At 46.6% G+C, this 23,508-nt stretch overlaps 1 protein-coding gene across 1 annotated transcript in view; it reads right to left on the reverse strand.

The window, feature by feature from the left end:
• FBN3 (fibrillin 3) overlaps positions 1–23,508 on the reverse strand; it is a 209,496-nt gene that overhangs the window by 70,844 nt on the left and 115,144 nt on the right. Inside the window, exons 12-24 of the mRNA XM_060232635.1 lie at positions 22,203–22,346; positions 17,138–17,257; positions 15,243–15,368; positions 14,329–14,451; positions 11,640–11,915; positions 10,138–10,191; positions 9,872–9,997; positions 7,738–7,863; positions 7,371–7,490; positions 4,854–4,991; positions 4,695–4,745; positions 2,514–2,639; positions 969–1,196 (exon numbers count right to left, since the gene is read on the reverse strand). Of these exons, the coding sequence (XP_060088618.1) occupies positions 969–1,196; positions 2,514–2,639; positions 4,695–4,745; positions 4,854–4,991; positions 7,371–7,490; positions 7,738–7,863; positions 9,872–9,997; positions 10,138–10,191; positions 11,640–11,915; positions 14,329–14,451; positions 15,243–15,368; positions 17,138–17,257; positions 22,203–22,346 (1,758 nt within the window). The remainder of the gene's footprint in view (positions 1–968; positions 1,197–2,513; positions 2,640–4,694; positions 4,746–4,853; positions 4,992–7,370; positions 7,491–7,737; positions 7,864–9,871; positions 9,998–10,137; positions 10,192–11,639; positions 11,916–14,328; positions 14,452–15,242; positions 15,369–17,137; positions 17,258–22,202; positions 22,347–23,508) is intronic.

Genomic DNA, 23,508 nt, shown 5'->3' on the forward strand with positions numbered 1-23,508 from the left:
AGGTCCATCATTGGCTATTATCCACAGCGTATTGTTAGAACTCTCTGTCTGGTGCAGTGATGCTCTGCATTCTGGGTGCTTGGGGGGGCAACAGTAGGAGGTCTTCTAGTGTCCTAGTCCCACTGATGGACCTCCTGATGGCACCTGGGGTTTTCTGGCCACTGTGTGACACATCACACATGGCTTCTCTTATGTTCTTACGAATGACTCAAGGTCACATCAGCAGGTGTATGTGGAGGAGTGGGGAATCAAACCTGGTTCTCCCAGATAAGAGTCCGTGCACTTAACCACTACACCAAACTGGCTCTCAAGAAGCAAAAGAAAGGCCCATTAGGAAGCTCTCAAAGGGCAAGAGGGGCACTAATCCTTGTGGCAGAGTTGCCTTAGAGCAGGTGTGGCCAATGGTAGCTCTCCATATGTTTTTTGCCTACAACTCCCATCAGCCCCAGCCAGCATGGCTGAGCTACCGTTGGCCACCCCTGCCTTAGAGGTATTTAATCAAGAGCATTGATTCGCCTATGAAAACTGTGGATTGGAAGGCGGCTAGAAGTTTTCCAAAGGCTCGAGCTCTTGTTGAGGCAGGAAACCTACGTTGTGCCACTTCAGAGTGGAGTGGGGTGTATTTAGGAACCAGAGGCCCAGAAGGAGCCAGCCTCAGAAGGTGGCAAAGGCAACAGGAAGTCCCCCAAAGACCACAGCTGATGCAGTGCAAGACACTCCTTGCCTCTGCTGTCTTCCCCCTGTTTTGCAGAGCGACAGCTATCACTCACTTCCTCATTCTCTTCCTCTGGAGGAGAGAAGAGGTTTGGATTCACTGGATCTCATGTGCCAGTAGTACTAAGCAGGGAAACTCAATGCAGGGAGAAAGCACATAGGGCATCATGGCAAGTGTCCTCCTAGGTGTACTCACCTAGGGGTCCAGGTGACGCGGGACTGTGACGGATCCCCTTCCTTGTTCTCCCACTCACCTTTATAAAAAGGTCGGCCAGACAAGACGTCTCCCCGGTTGGCAAAGCCAGGTCCTCGTGGGCAGATGGCTTTGTACTCTGCAGAGCCGGGCTTGGGGCACTCCTCGCAGTCGCTGCCCCAGGCCGAGCCGACGGAGCAGCAGCACAGGTCGATGCGGTATTTGCCAGGGAGGGGCTCCGTGCACTCGTCCTCAGCCCATTTCATGTAGCACTGCTCCAGCCGTACATCTGCGGAGAAGAGGCAGCATGACAGAGAGAGCCGTGAGGTCAACTTGCAGTGTTCGCAAGCAAGCCATGACTAGAGAGAAAGTCTAACCAGAAACCTTACCTTTTCTTCAAGAACAGTGTAATGATTTGAATTGATATACATGTATTCCTTTAATTGTTGGTAAGTTGCAGTAGAGAAATGAGTGAGTGAGGTGATTGGTTGGTGACGGAGAGATTGTGGGTAGAGTTAAGAAATGTGTGTGGGGCGGGGAGAGAAAGAAGTCAGTCAGCAGTGAACTCTCAGCAGACTGTCAGCAGTTAACTGTCAGTCGTGATCAGTCAGCAGTTTACAGAGTCTGAGAAGCAGTTTTCTGATTAGAATCCCTTATAGTGCTGTGAAAGGCATTAAGATTCTAGGGAAGGAAAGTAGAATGCTTTAGAGGACGCATCAGGGGCTAGACAGAGAACCAAAATCCAATATTGTCAGAATATTATAGGAGATAAAAGCAGTAAGAAAGCTGAGTTAGGAAGAGGAAGGAAGATTTGAGAATGAGGAGTATGTGAAGTGAAAGAGCGACACCTCAGTCAGAAGTTATTATTATTCACGGGTGAATTAAGCTATAAACATCTTGAAATCAATGAGCTTATTGTACAAATAAGGTTTTTATTTTGTTTCTATTAACCTGGAGTCCGATGATATTAAATTATAAGAGTCCCATCCTCGGGGCCACATAGTCTAACAAAGAAGCCTTAGAGCTCGGGCAGAATTCAGTGGGGAACATTAAATGAAGTGTTTGGAATTAAATTCCTGGTGGCAGCATTACATACATCAAGAGGGAAGCCATGACAAACAGTCTTAGGAATGGGTCACCCAGGGTAGCTGCAATGACCCCAGGCTTTCATTGGTGGAGCCTTCATTATCCTGCAGCTGTTGCCCTGAAGTCCCTGAGCAGCTGCTGATCCACTGACTCCCCCCCGCCCACCATCTTTCACCTGATTCCCCCATGCCACTTGAATCTCAGGCAGCACGGGAGACAGAGGCCAATCAGCTAGGGGTCAGTATGGGTTGGCTTCCAGCTGATCTCCCCCTTGCTGCCCTTCATCTGATCAACTCCTCTTCCCGAGTAATTCTGGAGCCCCTCAGTACCTATGAATCCCTCAGCCTGCTCCCGCTTTTCTTGACAGAGGGAAGACCTAGGCAACTTCATGACAACCCCAGGGGATGAGGGAGACCCACAGAACCAAGCTAGCTCTGATTTCCTCTCAGGGATTAGAAAGAGGCTTCCAAATGCACGTGTGGCACAAGCGTGTGAGGCTCATGTCGCTGTCTGTCCTTACCCACACACATCCTGCCAGAACCGTCCAGTGTCAAGCCCTCGGGACACTCGCAGCGGAAAGACCCAGCTGTGTTCACACAGCGGCCATTGGGGCAGACACCCGGGAAAACATCACATTCATTAACATCTGTTGAAACAGAAACATCAAGGTGATGTGCTTCTCCTCAACTCCCTGTGACTTAAAACAGCACACAGTTAGCAAAATCATCCCCTTCTTCTTGTCCAGGTCTTTTTGAAATCCCAACAATGCAACGGGGTATCCAGTGTCTGCACTAGGAAAATGAACAAAAATTACACTGAATATGTGACCATCAGACACTAATATACTTCTTAATATGCCAGTTTGGAGAGCAAATATTTTTATATAACTGTAGGCCCATGGTCAAAGACCTATATAAAACCAGTATACGATCACAATACAAAACAGATTCCATTTAATATGTGTGTACCAGCGCTAAATATACAATACAAATACAAACCTATTAATTCCTTATTCAAACAAAGTTCGTATAAAAGGAGTATATCCCTGCATTGACCTTCTATCAGCTCCTTGATCCAAGGTGATCTTCTCACCTTTATCTTCAAGGTCCTTCATAGGCTTGCTCCCTCTAAACTCTCTACTGCCATATTCCCACACAACCATACCTATGCCCTGTACTCCTTCACTCCCACCACCTGCAGAACTCTGGAAGTCTCTTGTTCCCAGAAACATCTCGGCCAATTCTCTTTTACTGCTCCTGAGCCTGGGACCTGTTCCCAAAGCCCCATAGATCACTGATCCATCACAGCCCATCTTGCCAAGTGCCTCCCAAAATGGACCCACGTGATTGTTTCCTTTTGCCCCCGTCTCAGACTGTTGCATTTCCTGTCTGAAAATTTTACACTGTAAGTTCTTTGGGGCAGGGGCTTGTCTTTTATTTTGTTCCCTTGACGATCATCACCACCTGTCGTGCCAAGTGGTCTGCGTATCCTCCTTAGATGGAACAGGGTGAATGGGAAGAAAAGTTTCACCAGTAAAAGTGAGCAAGATAAGATTCTGCAGGCTTGCAATTTGTCTGTCGTTGGACCTCCAAAGGAACTGGCTGGCCACTGTGTGAGATAGGATGCTAGATGGACTGCTGGTCTGATGCAGCATGGCTCTTATGTTCTTATCTCCTGCTCTCTTGAACATATGAACATATGAAGCTGCCTTCTACTGAATCAGATCCTTGGTCCATCAAAGTCAGTATTGTTTTCTCAGACTGGCAGCGGCTCTCCAGGGTCTCAAGCTCAGGTTTTTCACACCTATTTGCCTGGACCCTTTTTTGGAGATGCTGGGGATTGAAACTGGGACCTTCTGCTTCCCAAGCAGATGCTCTGCCACTGAGCCACCGTCCCTCACCTGACTGGAGTGGCTCTCCAGGGTCTCAAGCTGAGGTTTTCCACACCTATTTGCCTGGACCCTTTTTTGGAGATGCCAAGGATTGAACCTGGGACCTTCTGCTTCCCAAGCAGATGCTCTACCACTGAGCCACCGTCCCTCCCCTAAAGTCTTAAGTGACTCTGCCCTTTCTTTGCCCCTTATGCCTTGAAACTCCCATCGCTCCCCCCCTCCAATCTCCACAGATTTCTCACTTCCTCAAATGCCTGTTTTTTCTCTCATATTCCCCCTTATGTCTGGAATCCCTCCTAGTGCTCCAAATGTCTATAGATCCCTTGATTCTTTCTTCTTTTCTTCCTTACTCTTTATGCCTAGAACCCCCTCCCAGACCACCTGTGTGATACCACCTTCAACTCTCCCCCCAAACCTTGACTTTTCTTCAAACCCTTTGATGTAACCTCTTCATTCCCTCCCTCCTGAATGAAATTTTCCAACAGAAAAGACCAATGATTCTTTCAATTTGTCCCCATCTCAGATTGCTGCATTTCCTGTCTGGAAATTTTTGCATTGTAAGTTCTTTGGGGCAAGGACTCATCTTCTACCTTGTCCCCTTGATGATCACCATCACCTTCTGTGCCAAATAGTCTTTGCACCCCCTTATATGGAGCAGGGCAAATGAGATGAAAAGTTGCATCAGTAAGAGCGAGCAGGATAAGATTATAGAGATCTGAAATTTGTCTAAGGTTATCTAGAGAGACTAGAATATCTCTGGTCTGCCACCCAGACTACAGGGCATGGGATTGTTACCCAAAAGCACACTACCTTCACAGGAGACTCCCTTCATCCGGGCGTAACCTCTTGGGCAGGCGGTATCTGCGGCAAAAGAGAACGAACAGTGAGAGACGTGAAATTTTGCCCAGAGCGAGATTTCACTGCAAAACAGCTACAGAATGTCAAGGTAAGCACTGCAGTGCCCCTTACCAATTTCACAGCGCTCACATGGGCTGCCCCACGCAGCACCGAGGGTGGCGCAACACTCCGACTTCAGCGTGGCCCCGTTGATGTTCACCTCACACCGTCCTTCTTGGATGTTCAGCCAACAGGTTCCTTTCATACTGTCTAGGGAGGGGAAACCGAAAGGCCTGATCAGATGGGCGGCGCCACCACTTCCCAGACTCTAGAAACGCTTGGCTAGTATGTCTGAATACATCACCAGCCCTCTTTACTCAAAATATATTTCTCCCACCCTTTTCCCTGACAGGAAGAAAGCTGATAAATTTGAAATGTGGCATTGGAGGAGAGTTTTATGGATACCGTGGACCGCCAAAAAGACAAATGAGTGGGTTCTACATCAAATCAAGCCTGAACTCTCCCTAGAATCTAAAACAACTAAACTGAGATTATCGTACCAGAGTATTCAGAGAAATATTCAGGAATCTGAAGGAAATAGCCCAGAAGAATATTCAAGAAGTGTATCAAGAGATAATAGCTGTAATACTCCAAATATAAGTGGGTTCTCTATATGAGATATTTAATAGACTTCTTTTTACACTGTGATATAATACATAAGATCCTAATAAATATGTAGAAGAAGCGAAAATATGTTGAATATATACGAATGATGAAACCAGTGTAGTCAAAATAGATTAGTTATGAAGTCTGAAACTTAAAACTTATATGAGGAATACAACTGTACCGCAACAGAAATAATGATTATTGTATTTTATAGACTGGGGTGGGGAACCTTTTTTCTGCCAAGGGCCATATGGATATTTATAACATCATGCGCGGGCCATAAAAACTATCAACTTAAAAAACAGTGTTCCACCAAGGGAGAATGATTCAGGCCAGCAAAATTAGTGCAAATATTTTTTTTTTTCTATTTGAAGTCATGTGGGGAGAGCCTAATGTGGTGCGCACACACATACACACCTGGCCCGCCACCCTAGGCAAATGCATAGGTCCAGGGTTTCTTTGTAGAAAAAGCCCAGCAGGACTCAGTACCATATTAGACCACATCCCCTAATATTAGCATATTAGGTCACACACTCATTAGCATATTAGGCCACACCATCTGGGATAATCAAGTGCAAACTGAACTGTGATAGTAATTTTTCCAGGCCGTGCAGCAATTCTGGTCAGCCAGCCAGGCCCCAGGGAGGCTGCCGCACAGTACATCTGGGCCCTGTGATCCCTGCCTGGCCCTGGGAAGGCTGCTGTATGGTGCGGCTAGGCCCCACGATCCTCGCTGGCCAGTCAGGCCCTAGGGAGGCTGCCACATGACAATCTATGTATCTGTCCAGCAATCCCCAAGGGCCACACCAAGTGACCTTGTGGGCTGTATACGGCCCTCGGGATGGAGGTTCCCCACCCCTGTTATAGACAATACCTTAAAAATTATAATGAAGGGGATGAAAGAGAAATTATTCTCTGTTTTATACATTATGTATTCCATGACTGTCTTTGACTAATATAATGATGTTGTATAACCCTTTTTGTTCCTTTCCCCCTTTTCTTTTCTGCGCCCTCACTGTTCTTCTAAAATAAATAAAGGGGTTCTCAAGATGCAGGGTTTTTTTTTTTAGCAGGAACGCACAGGAACTCAGTTCCAGCCGGCTTGGCAGCAGGGGTGTGGCCTAATATGCAAATGAGTTTCTGCTGAGGTTTTTGGTGCGAAACAATGGTGATGTCAGGGGTGTGGCTTAATATGCAAATGAGTTCCTGCTGGGCTTTTTCTACCAAAAAAGCCCTGTGTGAAACAATGGTGATGTCGAGGTGTGGCCAGATATGGAAATAGAGTTCCTGGTGTTAACACGGCTTAACTCACATGAGGGTCCCAAGAAAAGGAATTGTCTGGGGTGCAATATGGATTGGGGCCATGATGCTGGGCTTAACTCTCCCACCTGTGCTATTTCCCATGGCTGAAAATGCCCCCTTCCTTTACGCTTTTAACTCTGGCAGGAAGGCAACAGCTATCAATATGGTACCTGCCTTTTCTCTCTGCCAGTTCAAGCATTGGGTATTTTTCTGACTACGGAACTTATATTCCAGATGGAGGAAACAGACCAATTTGTCAAAGGCTATGTGGCAGATTTGAATGGGGGACCTTTTGGACCATGCTACACAGCAGTAGCTCTCAAAGAAGGAAGGATTCAAAACTCTGGTTTGTGGATACATCACCACACCCAAAGGATTTCAGTGCAACTGTATGTCCACTGGCATCAAAACTCCCTTTTTGCACCACTCTGTCAATGTGAATGTATGCATAAAAAAAAAAAAGAGTTTCCAACTGTAGCAAACCATGCAAGGCAAAGTGCTCCATGTGCAATTCAGAAATACCAATATAGGAAGATTCCCAACTGTTGAGTTATACTTTGGAAAGCAGGCTGGGTAACTTGGCCCTCCAAAATCCAGGAAGAAATTCAGAAGGGGGATTTTGGCCACCTTCGTTTCAGATGCTCCTCATCTCAACTGGAAAGCCAGTAGATAAATTTTTACCAACACAGATGGTGCCGCTGGAATCCAGCTTGCTTCCTGGGGAGCACTCGCAGGCAAAGGATCCAGCATTATTCCTGCAGACGCCATTCACACAGGGATTGGACGTACACTCATTGATATCTGGGGAGGAGAGATTTAAGTTAACATAAGAAGCTAGCTTTCACTCAAGTGGGACCAATGGGTCCATCTCACTCAGTATCCTCAACTTTGACTTACAAGGCCATGCCCCTTGTCTCCAACACTCTCCCTCTCAGTCTCCAGGTCTGGTTCTCTGGGGACCTGTCACCTCTACACTCCGCCCAAGAACTATCCACATCTGGAAGAGGCAGAGACAAAACAAACAGGGACAGGTGGGTGGATTTCTTACCTTCACAGGTATCCGTCTCTGTCCGGAAGACAAACCCCTTGGGGCAGCTACAGCTGTAGCTTCCGGGTGTGTTGCGGCACAAGCCATTGTCACACAACAGGCGGTTGACGGCACATTCGTCCACATCTGGAGGCAGAGACAAAACAGGGATGCTATGGATAAGGCTGGACAGGGCTTTTTTTGTAGCAGGAACTCCTTTGCATGTTAGGCCACACACCCCTGGTGTAGCCAATCCTCCAAGAGCTTACAGTAGGCCCTGTAAGCTCTTGAAGGATTGGCTACATAACAGGGGTGTGGCTTAATATGCAAAGGAGTTCCTGCTACAAAAAAAAGCCCTGAGGCTGGAGGTGTTCAGTACCCCTTGCTTTGGAGATGTATGGTCTAATTTGGACAAGTCATGAGGTCTAGAAACCCACTTTTGAAATAAGCAATTTCAAGTATCTGTGTCCATGTCCATACTTGATGCTGTTATCTGCTTTCACTCATAAAAATCCTAGCACTGATGGATCTATTTTAAAAGATGTTACTTTTACGGACAGCCTAAGCACATGGTTGTTTTCTACCTGTCCTTGGTGGAAATTGAAGAAATGAGGAATGGCACCAGTGTCTTCACTGAAGGGAAACACCAATTCCTATGATGTCTTCAGGGCAACTACACAGCTTTGTTACTTCTGGCTGGCGTGGACTGCTCGCATTGCAGCGGGTCTCAGCCACACAGCTCAATCTGTGCTGGATTTCTGGATGAGCATCTGTGGAATAGAGCCCTGTGGCGTAGAGTGGTAAAGCTGCAGTACTTCAGTCCTAAACTCTGCTCATGACCTGAGTTTGATCCCAACAGAAGCTGGGTTTCAGGTAGCTGGCTCAAGGCTGACTCAGCCTTCCATCCTTCCGAGGTCACTAAAATAAGTACCCAGCTTGCTGGGGGGAAAAGTGTAATGACTGGGGAAGGCAATGGCAAACCACCCCGTAAAAAGTCTGCCGTTGTGAAAGCAATGTCACCCCAGAGTCGGAAATGACTGGTACTTGCACCTTTACCTTTTTTAATCTGTGGAATTCCGTTCCAAACACTCTCCGTTGTACCAAGTCTGATTTTTTAGTCCTTGACCAGAGCTTTCTGGTTCAGCCGGGCATTTGTAAATAGCTCAATCTCAGGATGACTTATGAAGTTGTAGAGCTTCTAGAAGCTTTCAAGTGAACCTTCCAGTCATGGGTTTTAATACAGATTACCTTTCAGTGGGCGCTTTCACATGGCCACAGTTTGCAAGTGGATTTTGCTATTCTTACCCAGTAAAAATCCAGTCGCAAAGCGCATTATTTAGTGTGTGGGAACACACCCAGCGTTGCTTGGCTACCGTAATGTTATATGCCTCCTTCATCCTCTTTGTTCTGTATTGTAAGCCTGCATAATAATTGCAAATGTGTTCGTTTCATTGCAAATCACCTCAAGCAAACTTGGAAGAGCAATTTATAAGATCTCTCTTTCACAAGGTGTCATCCCACCCTTCCTCCAAAACAAGGCTACTGAGCCAAGCATCTCTTCCTTCCGTTGGCTGAGGCTTCTCCCTCTCCTGGTCCCCTGGGGAAGGAAGGAAAGAGCCAGAGCTTCCTTTGCCCAGTTCCCTGGATCCCTTGGGAGAGATACAAAAAAGCACCTTTAAGACTAACAAGTGCTAAAATTTAAGCATGTTTTAAAAAAAAAAAAACCCTTTGTGTTTGTCTGTGTCCTTTATAAAATTTATATCTCTGCTAGCTAATCTGAAATAGGTACACACATGGCCAGGCCTGACATGGCTGGCATGACAAGGTCTCATTTATGTCAGATCCAGCTCTCATAACAAATGAGTTTGAAACCCCTGCTCCAAAAGGCTCAGAGTACTGTAAGCAGTTCTCCCTTTCATGTTTCCCCCTCCCAACATCCCTGCAAGGTAGGTTAGGCTGAGAGATAGTGATTGGCCTGAAGTTATTCAGCGAGCTTCATGGGAAAATTAGGATTTGGACCTGGACTTCCCAGATCCTAGCCTGATAATCTAACTACTGCAGAATACTAACAAATATGATGCTTTCGGGGTACTAGGGGGTGTGTCTGGTGGGCCACTCTGGGTCCCCCCTGCATCTCACCATCAGCTCAACTCACCCACGCAGTTCTTGCCAGTCGGGTCTGACTCGTAGCCCAGGTTACAGATGCAGCGGTAACTCCCTCGCAGATTCTCGCACATCCCGTTGGGGCAGATGTCCGGGTTCAAGGCACACTCGTTGATATCTAGATACGGGAAGGGAAGTTGGGAAGCTGGGCAACCCCTTGCCCCAGCGCAACCCAGGGCCTCACCCATTCTCCATGCCGTGCCGACTTTCTTCCTTAAAAATGGCTTACCCGAGATGGAACACTGCCCCAGGACTCACCTCTGCCGTCAGCTGTGATGCCAATCCCGCTGCTGCAGAGGGCTTGGAATTCAGCTGAAATAGGGAAAGCAGGCATTGGGGTTCAGCAAAGGTGCAGACAAGTCCAACATATGGCCCAGGGGCCAGAATCAGCCCATTTAAGGCTCTTCTCTGGCCCGTGAGAAACCTGCGCAAAACTACTTGTGCATATCGGTCAAAGGGTGGCTAGTTAGGTACTGAGGAGGGATTTGGGCAGGACTGGATCTACAGGTTTTTGAGGGGGGGCAAAGTTAAAAAAATGACATCCCCTTATGGGCCATTCTATCATGGTCCCATAGAATACAATGGACTCCATATCCAATTTGGCACCCCCCGCCCCCCGCTGTCACTGCCCGGGGCAATCACCCCCCTCTGCCCACCGCCAGATCCAGCCCTGGATTTGGGTCACGGGCAGTGGTAAAATATCGATGGTATCTGGCATTACATTTTATGGCCCACATGGCCAAGCCTGACAAAGCAACGTTTATGTCAGATCTGGCCCTTGTAACAAATGAATTTGACACCCCTGCTCTATGATGTGAGTGGGGCACCCACCACCTACCCGTCTGGTGCCACATGTGTATCTTGCCCCTCCTCCAAGGAGCTCAGGGCAGTGTAGATTTTATCAAGGATCTCAGGCAGCAGGTGTGGAAAGACCTTTCTCTGCAGGAGAACTCTGGAGAGGGTCATGGGTACAGCCAGCTGGCGACTGGTGTGCCTAAGCCTGGGCCAGATGGAGCAATGGTCCTATCCTGAGCAAGACAGCTTCACTGGTTCCTAAGCATTCTCCGCTGTCATCTTTTTAGCTGTAGTGGCCATTGCTGAGCATTCAGGCATCTGCTTTGCATGCAGACGGTCTCAGGTTCAACACCTGTTTAAGGAACTCTGGTGACATGTACCTGAAAGGATGTTTCTCTGGCTGGGATGCTGGAAAGTTATGTTCACTGACGGTGCTGGGCTAAGAGAAGCAAAGGTTTGCCATCTGACAGCAATGCTGATTCTGTGAACTCAGGCAGATCATGAGAAGGAGGGCAGGAAGGGTTGCATCAGTGCTTAGTCCTCATGGCCCTTTCTTACACACGCAGGGAAATGTCGATCGCCACTTTGGTGTGAGGAAGTGATTTTCTCCAGGCCAGTTTGGTCAAGGATCCCGGAGGTTTTTTTGCTGGCTTCTGGACATGGAGCAGGGGTCACTGGGGGCGTGGGGGGATAGGTATTTGTGAATTTCCTGCATTGTGCAGGGGGTTGGACTAGATGACCTGGAGGTTCTTCCAACTCTGTGATTCTGTGACTCATTAAGAGGTACCTCTCGCATCACCTATGTTGGACTTAAATAACTTTGCACTTCAAAAGAAATGTCTGGCTTGCCAAGAGTTGTCTAGTGGTATGTGAGCACATGCAGAATGCCTCCCCACCCTGTGTATAACACCCCGTAGTACCAAGAATTGCATGAGGAATCTGCGATGGGTTGGCTGTCTGCTTACCCGAGTTCTTGGCAGGGCATGGTTGACACGGCTCGCCAAAGCCATGGTCCGGGTTGGCACAGCAGCATTCGGACTTGGTGACAGCGCCAGGGAAGGGCCGGGCACAGGTCCCTTTCTTGATGCCCCCGTAGCAGGTGCTGCGGACGTGGGTGTCCACGCAGACCCGCCCATCCACGCCAATGGCCAGGCCGCCCAAGCACTCGCAACGGAATGAGCCCTCGGTGTTGATGCACCAGCCATTCATGCAGATCCCCGGAGTCTCACACTCGTCAATATCTGCAATGCCAAAAGGTGTCAGGAACACAGCGACAGAAATACTAAAATCCTAAATCTTTCCTTTAAAATAGCTTGATTGAATCCAAAGTTGGGTTTTTAAAAATTTTAATCAACCTGCATAGGGCTGTCAACTGAGGAAAGAACTTTGGGCTGATTAACCTCTTGCCATTTAGCTGATTGCTTTTAAATGAGGGACTCGTCGATTTCCTCCCTTTCGTTTCCTGCAGGTCTCTCTGTGCAGCATCCTGCTCTTCCTGAATCCTCAATTCAACTTGGCAAGTTTCTAAAATTAATTCTGAAATCAGTACGAGTGCATTTAGCCATGGATTTCCATCCTTACATATTCATTTGCATTTTCTTTCCTCCTCTATGTCACTTATGTTCACGTGCCCAGTTATAAAATGCAGTACGATAGCGCTCTTGACGAGGCTGCACATACAAATGAAGGCACTTTTGTGCAAATGTGCTTGTGCGCATGGGTAACACAGTGCAGTCACCCCTTTTGTGCAGTGCTCCATCAGTGCACATGGAGCACATTAATTAGATGCAAAGGACAAAGATATGTATGAATGGAAGGCAAGGAAACCTTCAACCACCTGTGCAAGCGCAGCACTCTGCAAACAAATTGGAAATAAATTCTGGCACAGACTAAGTATCCCTAATGCAATGGTGGAAGACAGGTGGGCCTGGCGTGACTTTGTCCACGGGGTCGCAAAGAGTTGGACTCGACTATACAACTGAACAACAAAATGCAATCTATTACAGTTTATCCTATTGCCTCTCCGAGCAAACACAAATGGCATGCATTTTTTGTCCCTTCTCTATTTTGATTTCACTTAGGAAAGTTGATCAAGTCATTCCAAACTGCCAAAATCCCTGGACACTGTTGAAGGTGGAAACTTAGGAAGTATCTCTCGTTTAAGTTAGACTCCTCCCCCTTTCCCAATTCATTTGCACAACAACCCAATAAGGTAAGGCCAGGCTGAGAGAAAGTGTAATTGGCCCAAACTCAACCAGCAAGTTTCATGGCAGAGTGAGGATATGATCAAGATGTCTCCTAGTCTGACACATTAATGACTACACTGTGTGGGTCCTCAACGCAGAGATCTGCTTCCAACGCACCTACTTTGGCTGTCAAAGACAGGCAAACCCCCTGCATGGGGTGGAAAAATTGCTTTTGAATCTAGTTAATTAATCTGGCTTTAAAACGAAGCCCAGATTGAGTGTAAAGATTTGTGCTGGAAACAGTTAGGGGTGTACCGCCTTCTGGTGTAAAAGTCCAGCAGCACCTTAAAGACTAACAAAAATTTGTGGCAGGGTATGAGCTTTTGTGACTCACTGCTCATGTCTTCAGGTATCTAAAGAAGTGAGCAGTGACTCACAAAAGCTCCTACCTTGCTACAGATTTGATTAGTCTTTAAGGTGCTGCTGGACTCTTGCTCTTTTCTACTGCTATGGGCAGACTAACACGGCCACTCATGATCTTCCCCTGGTGTAAGAAGCCTTCCTCCAGCCAAGAAAGGTTCCTGGCACTGGAGAATGGTTCCACCTTTAGCAGAATTGTTCCCAGGGGTGGAATTCTAGCAGAAGCTCCTTTGCATATTAGGCCACACCCCCTGATGTAGCCAATCCTCCAAGAGCTTACAAGACTCTTTTTTGTAAGTTCTTGGAGGATTGGCTACATCAGGGGTGTGTGGCCTAATATGCAAAGGAGCTCCTGCTAGAATTCCACCCCTGATTGTTCCATATACTGGCAGCAATAAAAATTAAGAAGAAGAAGATATTGGATTTATATCCCACCCTCCACTCCGAATCTCAGAGCAGCTCACAATCTCCTTTACCTTTCCCTCACAACAAACAAACACAGGTAGGTGGGGCTGAGAGAGCTCTCCCAGAAGCTGCCCCTTAAAGGACAGCTCTGAAAGAACTATGGCTGATCCAAGGCCATTCTAGCAATTACGAGTGGAGGAGTGGGGAATCAAACCTGGTTCTCCCAAATAAGAGTCCACACACTTAACCACTACACCAAACTGACTCTCCAAACTACACCAAACTAATAACTAATATAAACTAATAATTAATATAATAATGATAATCATTATTACTATTAGTTGTGATTCTTGTAGTCATAGACTATAATAATATATAGACGGTTGTATGATTCTTATTGATAATTTTGGCATATCCATTATTTTTAATATGATATGGACCAGAAACCTGTCTAATGTAGTGCTCTATATTCCTAAAGGCAGCAATATCAGAAATGGCAGATGCTGTTTTAAAATAGCAAGAATGAGAAGTCTTTTTGTTTGCAATGCAAATGAAGAGCAGAGTGTTGCCTTGAAACATTCCCCCCCACCGTGGTCCCCCCCGCAAAACAGTTCAGGGAGAACTCCCATGGCTGCAAACGCACCGACGCAGTAGCGCCCATTGGGGGCCAGCACGAAGCCCAATTTGCAAATGCATTTGAAACTTCCGTCCTCGTTTATACACATCCCGTTCAAGCACATGTTGGTGGTGGCACATTCGTCGTGATCTGTGGTACAGAAGATAAGAAAACACACACAAGGAATGCCCCTGTCCTTCCTTCCCCCAATTCTCCTGGTCTCATAAACCTTTGAAAGAAATGTCAACGTAAAAAAACGTATTACATTAGAACGGGGGTCCCCAGCCCCCGGGGCCGTGGACCAGTACCTGTCCCTGGCCTGTTAGCAACCGGGTCGTGGAGCGAGGCAGAGGTGCTGCACCTCCCCTTTCGCCTGCCCAGGAGAGGCAGAAGTGGCAGCCTCGTAGATAGGCAGGGCAGCCCCACGGCCCCTTCCACCCACCGAGGACCCAGGTGGAAAAAAGAAGCAGTGTGGCCTCGCTCCAAAGCACCACCTCTTTCATCTCCACGGGTCCCAGGTGGGTGGAAGCAGTGGTGCAGCAGCAACCTTCGCCTACCCCTCATTTAAAGGCCCCCATGGCGGGCAGGGGGTGGCAAAAACCCAGCAACCACCCCCCCACACCGGTCCATGAAAAAATTGTCTTCCATGAAACTGGTCCCTGGCGCCAAAAAGGTTGGAAGCCACTGTATTAGAAGATCATGATGTACAACCTCCCTCCCCGTTGGCTTGATTTAGAATAGCCTCTGTCTCTTTTGTGAGAAATTTGGACAAGAACTTGGCAAGCATCTTTACTCAGAATAGGAGTCAACATTTTTCAGGGAGCTTTTAAAAGACTGGAGGAGGCAATTTTTTTGAAATTCACACTGCCCAGCAGAGGACAGCGATCACCCACATGTGGTCTGGTCCTGCTCTCGCCCTGGAATGATCGCCTATTATTTACCTGCACAGTTCTTCCCATCAGGTGTGATTTCAAAGCCTGCGTTGCAGATGCACTGGAAGCTGCCATCTGTGTTCACGCACCTCCCGTTCCGGCACATCACTCCGTTCATGATACATTCATCAATATCTAGCAGAGAAACAACCGGGTCAAGATAAAGTCATGTGGTCCAAATGAACCGTTTCTCCTGGGACACGCTAAATGAATTGTGTTTATGCACTGAATTGCATAGTCTAGATGTCTCTAAAACCTTATGCTATGTATCTGCAAATATCTGCTCGCTGTCCTTCACCCTTGGAATGTTGCTGTGGGTTTCTGAAAATCCTCGGTAAGATTCATATGGGAGAAGGCAGCTACTGAGGGCTTTTCTGCATTCTCATTTTCCTAGCTTGTGTGTTCCTGTTGCTTTGGGGGAAAGGGGGGTTCTATTCTGCATGCGTTTTGCTCCTCCAGTGGTTAATTCAATATTACAGCACTTTATGTCCGGTATGTATCCCTGCTGTATCTGTGGGTTTTTACGCCTGACACACAGCAATGTTATATTGAATTGACCACAAGGGGGAGCAAAACATCTGTTGACAGAAAAATCCCCCAGAAGCTACAGAAGTTTGTAGGCAAGGAAAAGACCTGGGACTTCACTAGCCAGCTTACAATATTCCTTTATGGGAACAAAAATGCAAATGCAGTCTGACTCAATGCAAACATTCCCATTTTGATTTGTTTTCTCCCTGGTGAGAAACAGACCAGCAGATCTTTATTTGCACAGAAGCCTCTCTTTCTTGGGTACCAAATTTTCCCCATTGCAATAGCAGCATTTTTCCAAAGGAAAATCAACAGTTAGGGAAAAGGTGATGGATTGAAACTGATGGAAATCCAGAACATTTTTTTAAAAAAACCCCCAAAAAAGCTAGATCAGGGGTGGCCAGACTTGCTTAATGTAAGAGCCACATATGTTTGCACAGAATAAACATCAGATGTTTGAGAGCTGCAAGACGTGACCGTCAGATGTTTGAAAGCTACAAGACAGGAAGGAAGGAAGGAAGGAAGGAAGGAAGGAAGGAAGGAAGGAAGGAAGGAAGGAAGGAAGGAAGGAAGGAAGGAAGGAAGGAAGGAAGGAAGGAAGGAAGGAAGGAAAATAGATGGAGGAGAGAGGGAGAGGTGGAAAGAAAGCAATCTTAACTTTAAATGCATTTTCCAACTTGCTGGCTGGCTTGGCTTGGAGAAGTGATTTAAAGAGACAAATGCCTTCCTCAAACTGGCCAACAGGGCGATGGTGGCTTTGAGAGCCACACAATATGTGTGAAATAGCCACATGTGGCACAGTTTGGCCACCCCTGAGCTAGATTGACACACACATAATTTTTATTGCAATGGTTGAGAGGGTTTTTCCTCCTAAACAATCACCAGATACAGCAGCCCTGCAGGTCCCCACACTGACCAGAATAATCCTAGAACGGTATTTGAAGCTGCTTATACTGAATCAGACCCGTGGTCCATCCAAGTCAGTACTGTCTACTCAGACTGGCAGTAGCTCTCCAAGGTCTCAGGATGAAGTCTTTCACCTCACCTACCACCTGGTACTTCCAAATGAAGAAGCTGTGGATTGAACCTGGGACCTTCTGCATACAAAGCAGAAGCTCTTCCACTCAGCCACTGAGGATGCACAAACATGAGGAAGTGGGCATGCACATGAAGGCTCATGCCCTGACTAAAACTTTGTTGGCCTTAAAGGTGCCACTGGGCTCTTACCTTTGTTCCACTTCAGACCAACATGGCTACCCACCTGGATGCCCTTCCCAGTGCACTCAAGAAGTCAGGCCAGCCCCAAGCAGCCTTCATCCATGCATCACTCTCACAAGGCTGGATAACAACTGAATGCAGCCACTCCTCAGACTTACCGATGCAGGCCTGTTTGGTGGGAGTACTCTGAAACCCCTCGTGGCACTTGCAGTGGTACGAGCCAGGGGTGTTCACACAGTCGCCATGCAGACAGGGGCTGCTGGAACACTCATCCATGTCTTGAAAAGAAAGGAAACTCAAGTTACGAACTGCTAAGGTTGAAGGTCAGGTGCCCCCAGGGCTTTTTTTGTAGCAGGAACTCCTTTGCATATTAGGCCACACCTTCTGATGTAGCCAATCCTCCAAGAGCTTACAGGGCTCTTCTTACAGGGCCCACTGTAAGCTCCAGGCGGATTGGCTACATCAGGGGTGTGGGGCCTAATATGCAAAGGAGTTCCTGCTAAAAAAAAAAAGCCCAGGGTGCCCCACCTTCTTCCGCATCAGCTCATTGGCCCATCCAGCCTAATTTTCACTATTCTGGCCAATCAAGATATCAGGCAAAAACACATCTCTATTAGGATCTTCTAGCCAAAATCTTTCCAACTAAAAATGCCATTTATTGAGCCTGGAACCCTACACAGAGTCTGGTGCCCTTAAGACAAATTTGGTTTCCTGAATGTTGAGCAAACTCTGTTCCTATCCAGAATTCCTAAACTGGCTATGAGAGAGTATGTAAGAGTGCGGAAGGATGGTCTTCTGTGGCTACTGGATTTGCCAGCAACCACTTGGGGGTTGGATTTGAAGGGGTTAGAACTTTGTTTTGCTAGTGCCCTTCTTGCAAAACTAATTGGGATTATTCCTGTTCTTTACAAAAAATCCTTACAAAAAAAGAACCCTGTAAACTCTTGGAGGATTGGCTACATCAGGGCTGTGTGGCCTAATAAGCAAAAGAGCTCCTGCTAGAATTCCACCCCTGCAAGTACATGAAGTTTCAATAGGGATTATACAGTCAAAATGAAGGATTACACAGAGCTGGTGCATCAATGGCTTCTAGTCATTTTTACTAAAGGGAACCTCCACATTTAGGGTGCTTTCACACAAGAGATTTGGCCCAACCTAACCATGCCTCCCATTCGGATTAAATGTGCATGATGAGCACACTCTGAGCTGCACCCGTTCTCACTCCATCTCCAGATGCCTCCTATCCGAATTAAAAACCCACCTGGATCTTCCTGGTAATTTCCCCCTGAATCACATTTAGGTCGCATACTTGCTGTCTGTCTGAATGCCTGGGCATGACTCATAAGCTGTTTCTGTTGTGATCTGGAATTCTTTTTCTTAACCCGGCTCCAAGGAGCGCTTGTGTGCTTCTCTGCTTGAGCACACACACTAGGGGAGTTTCTGCATCGGAATGGGCAGTCTGAATGGGCAACCATGGACCACTGCCGAGATCCTGTCGCTGTCAAGCATGCAAGTTCAATGACGAGTCGAAGTTGATACAAAGACTACGTTTATTGATAGACCGATACTTTGGTAACAGGTTCTTGAGAATAATGCTGACCATACATTGATACAATACTTTTAAGCCTTACTTCAAAGGGATTCCAAGGGATGGGGTTGCGGGATAGCATTCACACATAAACTATCATAACTGTCTACATTCCCATAGTGTTATCAGGACTACGCCCTTGCTTTCCCAGATGTCTCTTACTCCCTTACCGGAATGTATGGGAAGGTGCTGATTACTTGGTTTCAATTCTCACTACTTCTAATTACAAGCCATAAAGCAAGAAGGGGGGAAGGGAAAGAATAACAAAATAACAGAGTTGGGTCCTCCATGATACTTCACGGACCAGGCTAGGCAGGACCATAAAACAATGAATTAACGATGGAATTTCACCATGCTTGACAGTCGCTTCAATCACTAGTGTCTGATCCCTCTGAAATGGATCAAACTCAAGCAGGTTTTTTGCTGACAGGATAATACTGCATCAATTTCCCATTGTGAAACCACCCACTGAGGCAGTAAACCTCTCACTACCAGTGTCGGGAGGCAATATCAAGGGAAGGCCGATTGGTCACTGTGTGAAACAGGATGCTGGACTAGATGGACTGGTTTATACAGCAGGGCTTGTCTTATGTTTGCACTGATGTAAAGGGAAACATTGAATGCATGAGCCACTTTCTCCCACTGAAACCAACGATGTTTGCTTTCCTTTGGCTGAATTGTGTCCAACAAGCATTCTGATGGGAACGGTTTTTCTATTCTGCAGGGAACACAAGGCTATTTCTCTCCTGAACCATCATCTTTTAAATTCTACATTTTTGGGGATGTCCAAAAGGGTTGATTAAATGGTTTGTACTTGTCAGGGCCGAAATGGATCACCGACCTCACGCCCATACGATCTTTGCAGCTTCCGAGACATTTTGCAATAATAATTTCATTGCTTCGTGATAACCTTCTTTGAACTGAGCTCCTTCCTTTGGTTAATTGATGACACCCTCCAGTCCCAGACCTGTCATCTGATAAATAACCTCGGACACTTGTGTCCAATAAATTTGCAGAGCAGGACACCGGGGATGTAAACGAAAGAAATCAGATCAGTCAAACCTAGCATTTCCATCATTTAAATCTTTTTGAAAGACCCTATTTTAACTTGGGCAACGTTCATAAATCAACCGTGTAACCATTTATATTGAGATTCGCGTCACAATGGGTATAAAGGGAATTATTGGACGGAACTATAATTTTTAGATTTCCTCTGAGAGAACAGCTCCCAGATCTAGCGCTCGGAACCGTTTCTAAAAGTCTCTTCTCGCTTCTAAGTCAGCAAAAAGCTAGCAGTGCTGCAGCTTCTGGAGGCAACATGCTCAAAAATGGAACTTACCTGCTTGCTCGTTTTCTCATTATGTTGAGCACTCCATACAGTCACACTGCTGATTTGTTTGCTATTTAAAACAAGGAGTGTTGTGAGCGCCTTTGCATCTATTGCAGATAATCTCTCTCTGCTAGGACAATTTTTCAGCCCAAACTAGCTTCCAAGGTGGCTCAGTAAAGGTAAAGGTAGTCCTCTGTGCAAGCACTGAGTCATTACCAACTCATGGGGTGACATCACATCATGACGTTTTCTTGGCAGACTTTTTTTATAGGGTGGTTTGCCACTGCCTCCCCAGTTATCTGCACTTTACCCCCAGCAAGCTGGGTGGCTCACAGGAACATACAAATAAATGTCCATGTGAGAAGAGACTTTTAGAAATGGTTACAAACTCTAGAACTCGCTCTCTCCGAGGAAATCTAAAAATTATAGTTCTGTCTAAGCTGTTGGGAATTCGATTTTGGGGGGCTTCTGATTCATTTCAGGAGGGCACAAGAACTAAAATGTCCATCAGGTCTGGAAGAAGGTCAGGCTAGGGAAGGGTGATTTATAGAAAAAGAGGACCTACTCTTTGTTTAGAAGGCAAGTAATTTCCTTCCTTCCTTTGGAATGGTGAAGTTTGTGGCTTGGTGAGGGGGAATCTGGTGATGCAGGCACCAATAAACATACGAGTATATGCTTCTGAGCATTTTGCAAGTATCTTACCTAATACTTGCATGCGGCTGAACATTTTTGAGTATTCAGTAAGAAAGTTCGTAGAAATACAAAGTTTGGAAATCGAGCACACCAGTAGATTTTAGACCTATCGCTATAATCAAAATTAATGTATCTGCTTTTCTTCCATTCAGTCCTTGTAGGGTGATAAATTCCTTAACTGTCCTCTGGCTCATCACTAGAATGTATTCCTGCTGACAGCCCGTTCCCCTCTAGCTTCCATCTATGCAGGGGTGGAATTTCAGCAGGAGCTCCTTTGCATATTAGGCCACACACCCCTGATGTAGCCAATTCTCCAAAACCTTATAAGGCTCTTTTTCGTAAGCTCTTGGGGGATTGGCTACATCAGCGGTGTGTGGTCTAATATGCAAAGGAGCTCCTGCTAGAATTCCACCCCTGTATCTATGGACCATCAGGGGGAAGATAGTAAGCAGATGGTAACCCCATTATAATGCCTGGATCCAGGTTCAGATGAGAACCTTGTTTCCAAGGAATACTTGTCATTTGCCTTGTTGTTCACATGGATATTTATTTTGTGTTCCTGTGAGCCATCTTGGAAGCCAGTTTGGACTGAGATTAGGCAGACAGAGATTATCTGCAAACCTCTGCCTAGAGATGTCGGGAACTGAATCCGGGGCCTTCTCCATGCGAGACTGTCCTTCTCCTGCCAAACCATGGCTCCTTTTACTAAAATGAAATCTGTAAATTGAGCCAAGCTTCATAATGCAGCAGGGAACTGGAATATTTTGCAAGTGCACAATTTCCTCTGGCTTGGGTAGAATAGGAATAAAGAATTAAAGAACAGGTCAGCAGGATCAGACCAATAGGCCATCTAGTCCAGCATCCTTTGTCACACAGCAGTCAACCAGCTGCCTTGGGGGACCAACAAACAGAGCACAGAGGTTAAGAGTCTTTCCCTGGTGTTGCCTCCTAGCACTGGTAGTCAGAGGTTTACTGTCTCTGAATATGGAGGCTTTCTCTGCTCATCACCTTTAAGGCCCTTAACAGTCAGGGACAGACTTACCTCCAGGACCACCTCTCCTGGTATATCCCAGAGAGAGCCTTATGCTCTGGTAACCAACATGTGCTGGTGGTCCCCATCCTGAGAGACATTCAGCTGTCCTTGGCCAGGGCCTTCTCTGCCCTGGCCCCCAACCTAGTGACACTCTGCCAAATTTCATCCGGGCCCTGTGGGAATTACTACAGTTCCACAGGGCCTTTAAGGCAGAGATGTTCTGCCAAGTATTTGGCTGGTTTTCATCTGGTGCTCTCACTTCCACTTTCATTCCCTCTGTGAGATAGCGGCACCACTAGGACTAGACGCCATTTTGCTTTTAGGGATCTGCAATGTTTTTACTTCTTATTTAACTTAGTTTTGTCCTGCCTAGAATTATAACTTGTTGTGAACCGCCCCAAGCTCAGCTATCAGGAAGAGTGGTAAAAAATCCAAATGAATGAATGACTAGGAGCAATTGATGGACCTCTCCTCCATAAATCTGCCTAACTTCCCTTTGAGGCCATCTGTTCAAACCAGGTGTTCCAGCCAGCCAATATTTGCACAGCCAACAACTGGACAGCTAGCAGTCACACTCACCAATGCACTCGCCACGCACGTCCTGCTTGTAGCCCATGTTGCACTCGCAGCGGTAGCTGGATGGCGTGGGGATGCAGCGTCCATTCAAGCAGAGATTGGTGAAATGCTTGCAAATGTCGATTGTTTGATTCAGGGTGGCTGTTCCTGAGAGAGGAAAAAGCATATGTTTTTATGGACATGTGTTTTTAAGGGCCTCCTGTGAATAGTCACTTTACAACAATGAGAAGTTTACCACAAGAACAGCAGCCTCAAGGGATGGGCAGACACAGCTAGATGCAGAGGAAAGAACCATGGAGACAGAGTAGTGCCCATGTGACAGAAGCTGTTCAGTTACTTCTGTGTGATGAGCACAGACTATGTGCATCAGTTTGGGGGTTGAACTACATGTTCAGGGAGGGCTTTTCTTGTAGCAGGAGCTCCTTTGCATATTAGGCCACACACCCCTGATATAGCCAATCCTCCTGGAGTTTACAGCAGGCCCTGTAAGCTCTTGGAGGATCAGCTACATCAGAAGGTGTGGCCTAATATGCAAAGTAGTTCCTGCTGCACAAAAAGCTCCTGTGGGAAAAGCCAAGACAAAGGACTTGGGTGTTGACTTTATTGGGATTGGCTAGCCTATGGAAGATGGAGCACATTGGCTTACTCTCTCTGGTGCCATCTTTGAGCCCGAGAATCCAACTTGGAACACAGAAGGAGTTGGCTCTTCAAGGTTGCTTCTGCTCCTGTACCAGCTGTAAATATCCAGAGGCCACTTCTTGTTCTGGGCAGGGACCCTCCTGAGTGAAAACTGAGAAAGCTTTCCTGATTTTTGGAGGTGCCTCCTGGAGGACGCTCACCTATTCCACTGAGTTTCAAAATAGCCCATGGTCTTGCGCTGTCCTAAAGATTAACCCATTTATTGTGGCAGCGGAATCTTTTGTGTATCATAGGCCACATCATTGGAGGCTCGGACCCTCAGTTCGCAGAAATAGCAGGACACAGAAAAAGGTTGTGGGTTTGTGTGTGTGTGGGGTAATTCCATTCCAAAAGGATGGCAAAGTTGTTAGAGGCCTTTTGTTTAGAAAATCAATTCCATACCCCAAACAGTTCGATGGATCGTTGGATCAAAATGAGATTGAGAGCTCTTTAGTATAAAAACGAAACATAAGTTGATTTCTACAGGGATGGGGAACTGGGAAGAAAATAAGAAACTTGATCAGCTACATCTTACCACTAAGATAGTCACACTGCTAATGCAGTCTCTTCGCCTTCTCCTTGACCTACCTAGACAAAGGAAGTCACCTGACTAACTGACCAATAGCATAAA

The sequence above is a fragment of the Heteronotia binoei genome, chromosome 2 (assembly GCF_032191835.1).
Source record: "Heteronotia binoei isolate CCM8104 ecotype False Entrance Well chromosome 2, APGP_CSIRO_Hbin_v1, whole genome shotgun sequence".
NCBI classification, from domain to species: Eukaryota; Metazoa; Chordata; class Lepidosauria; order Squamata; family Gekkonidae; genus Heteronotia; species Heteronotia binoei.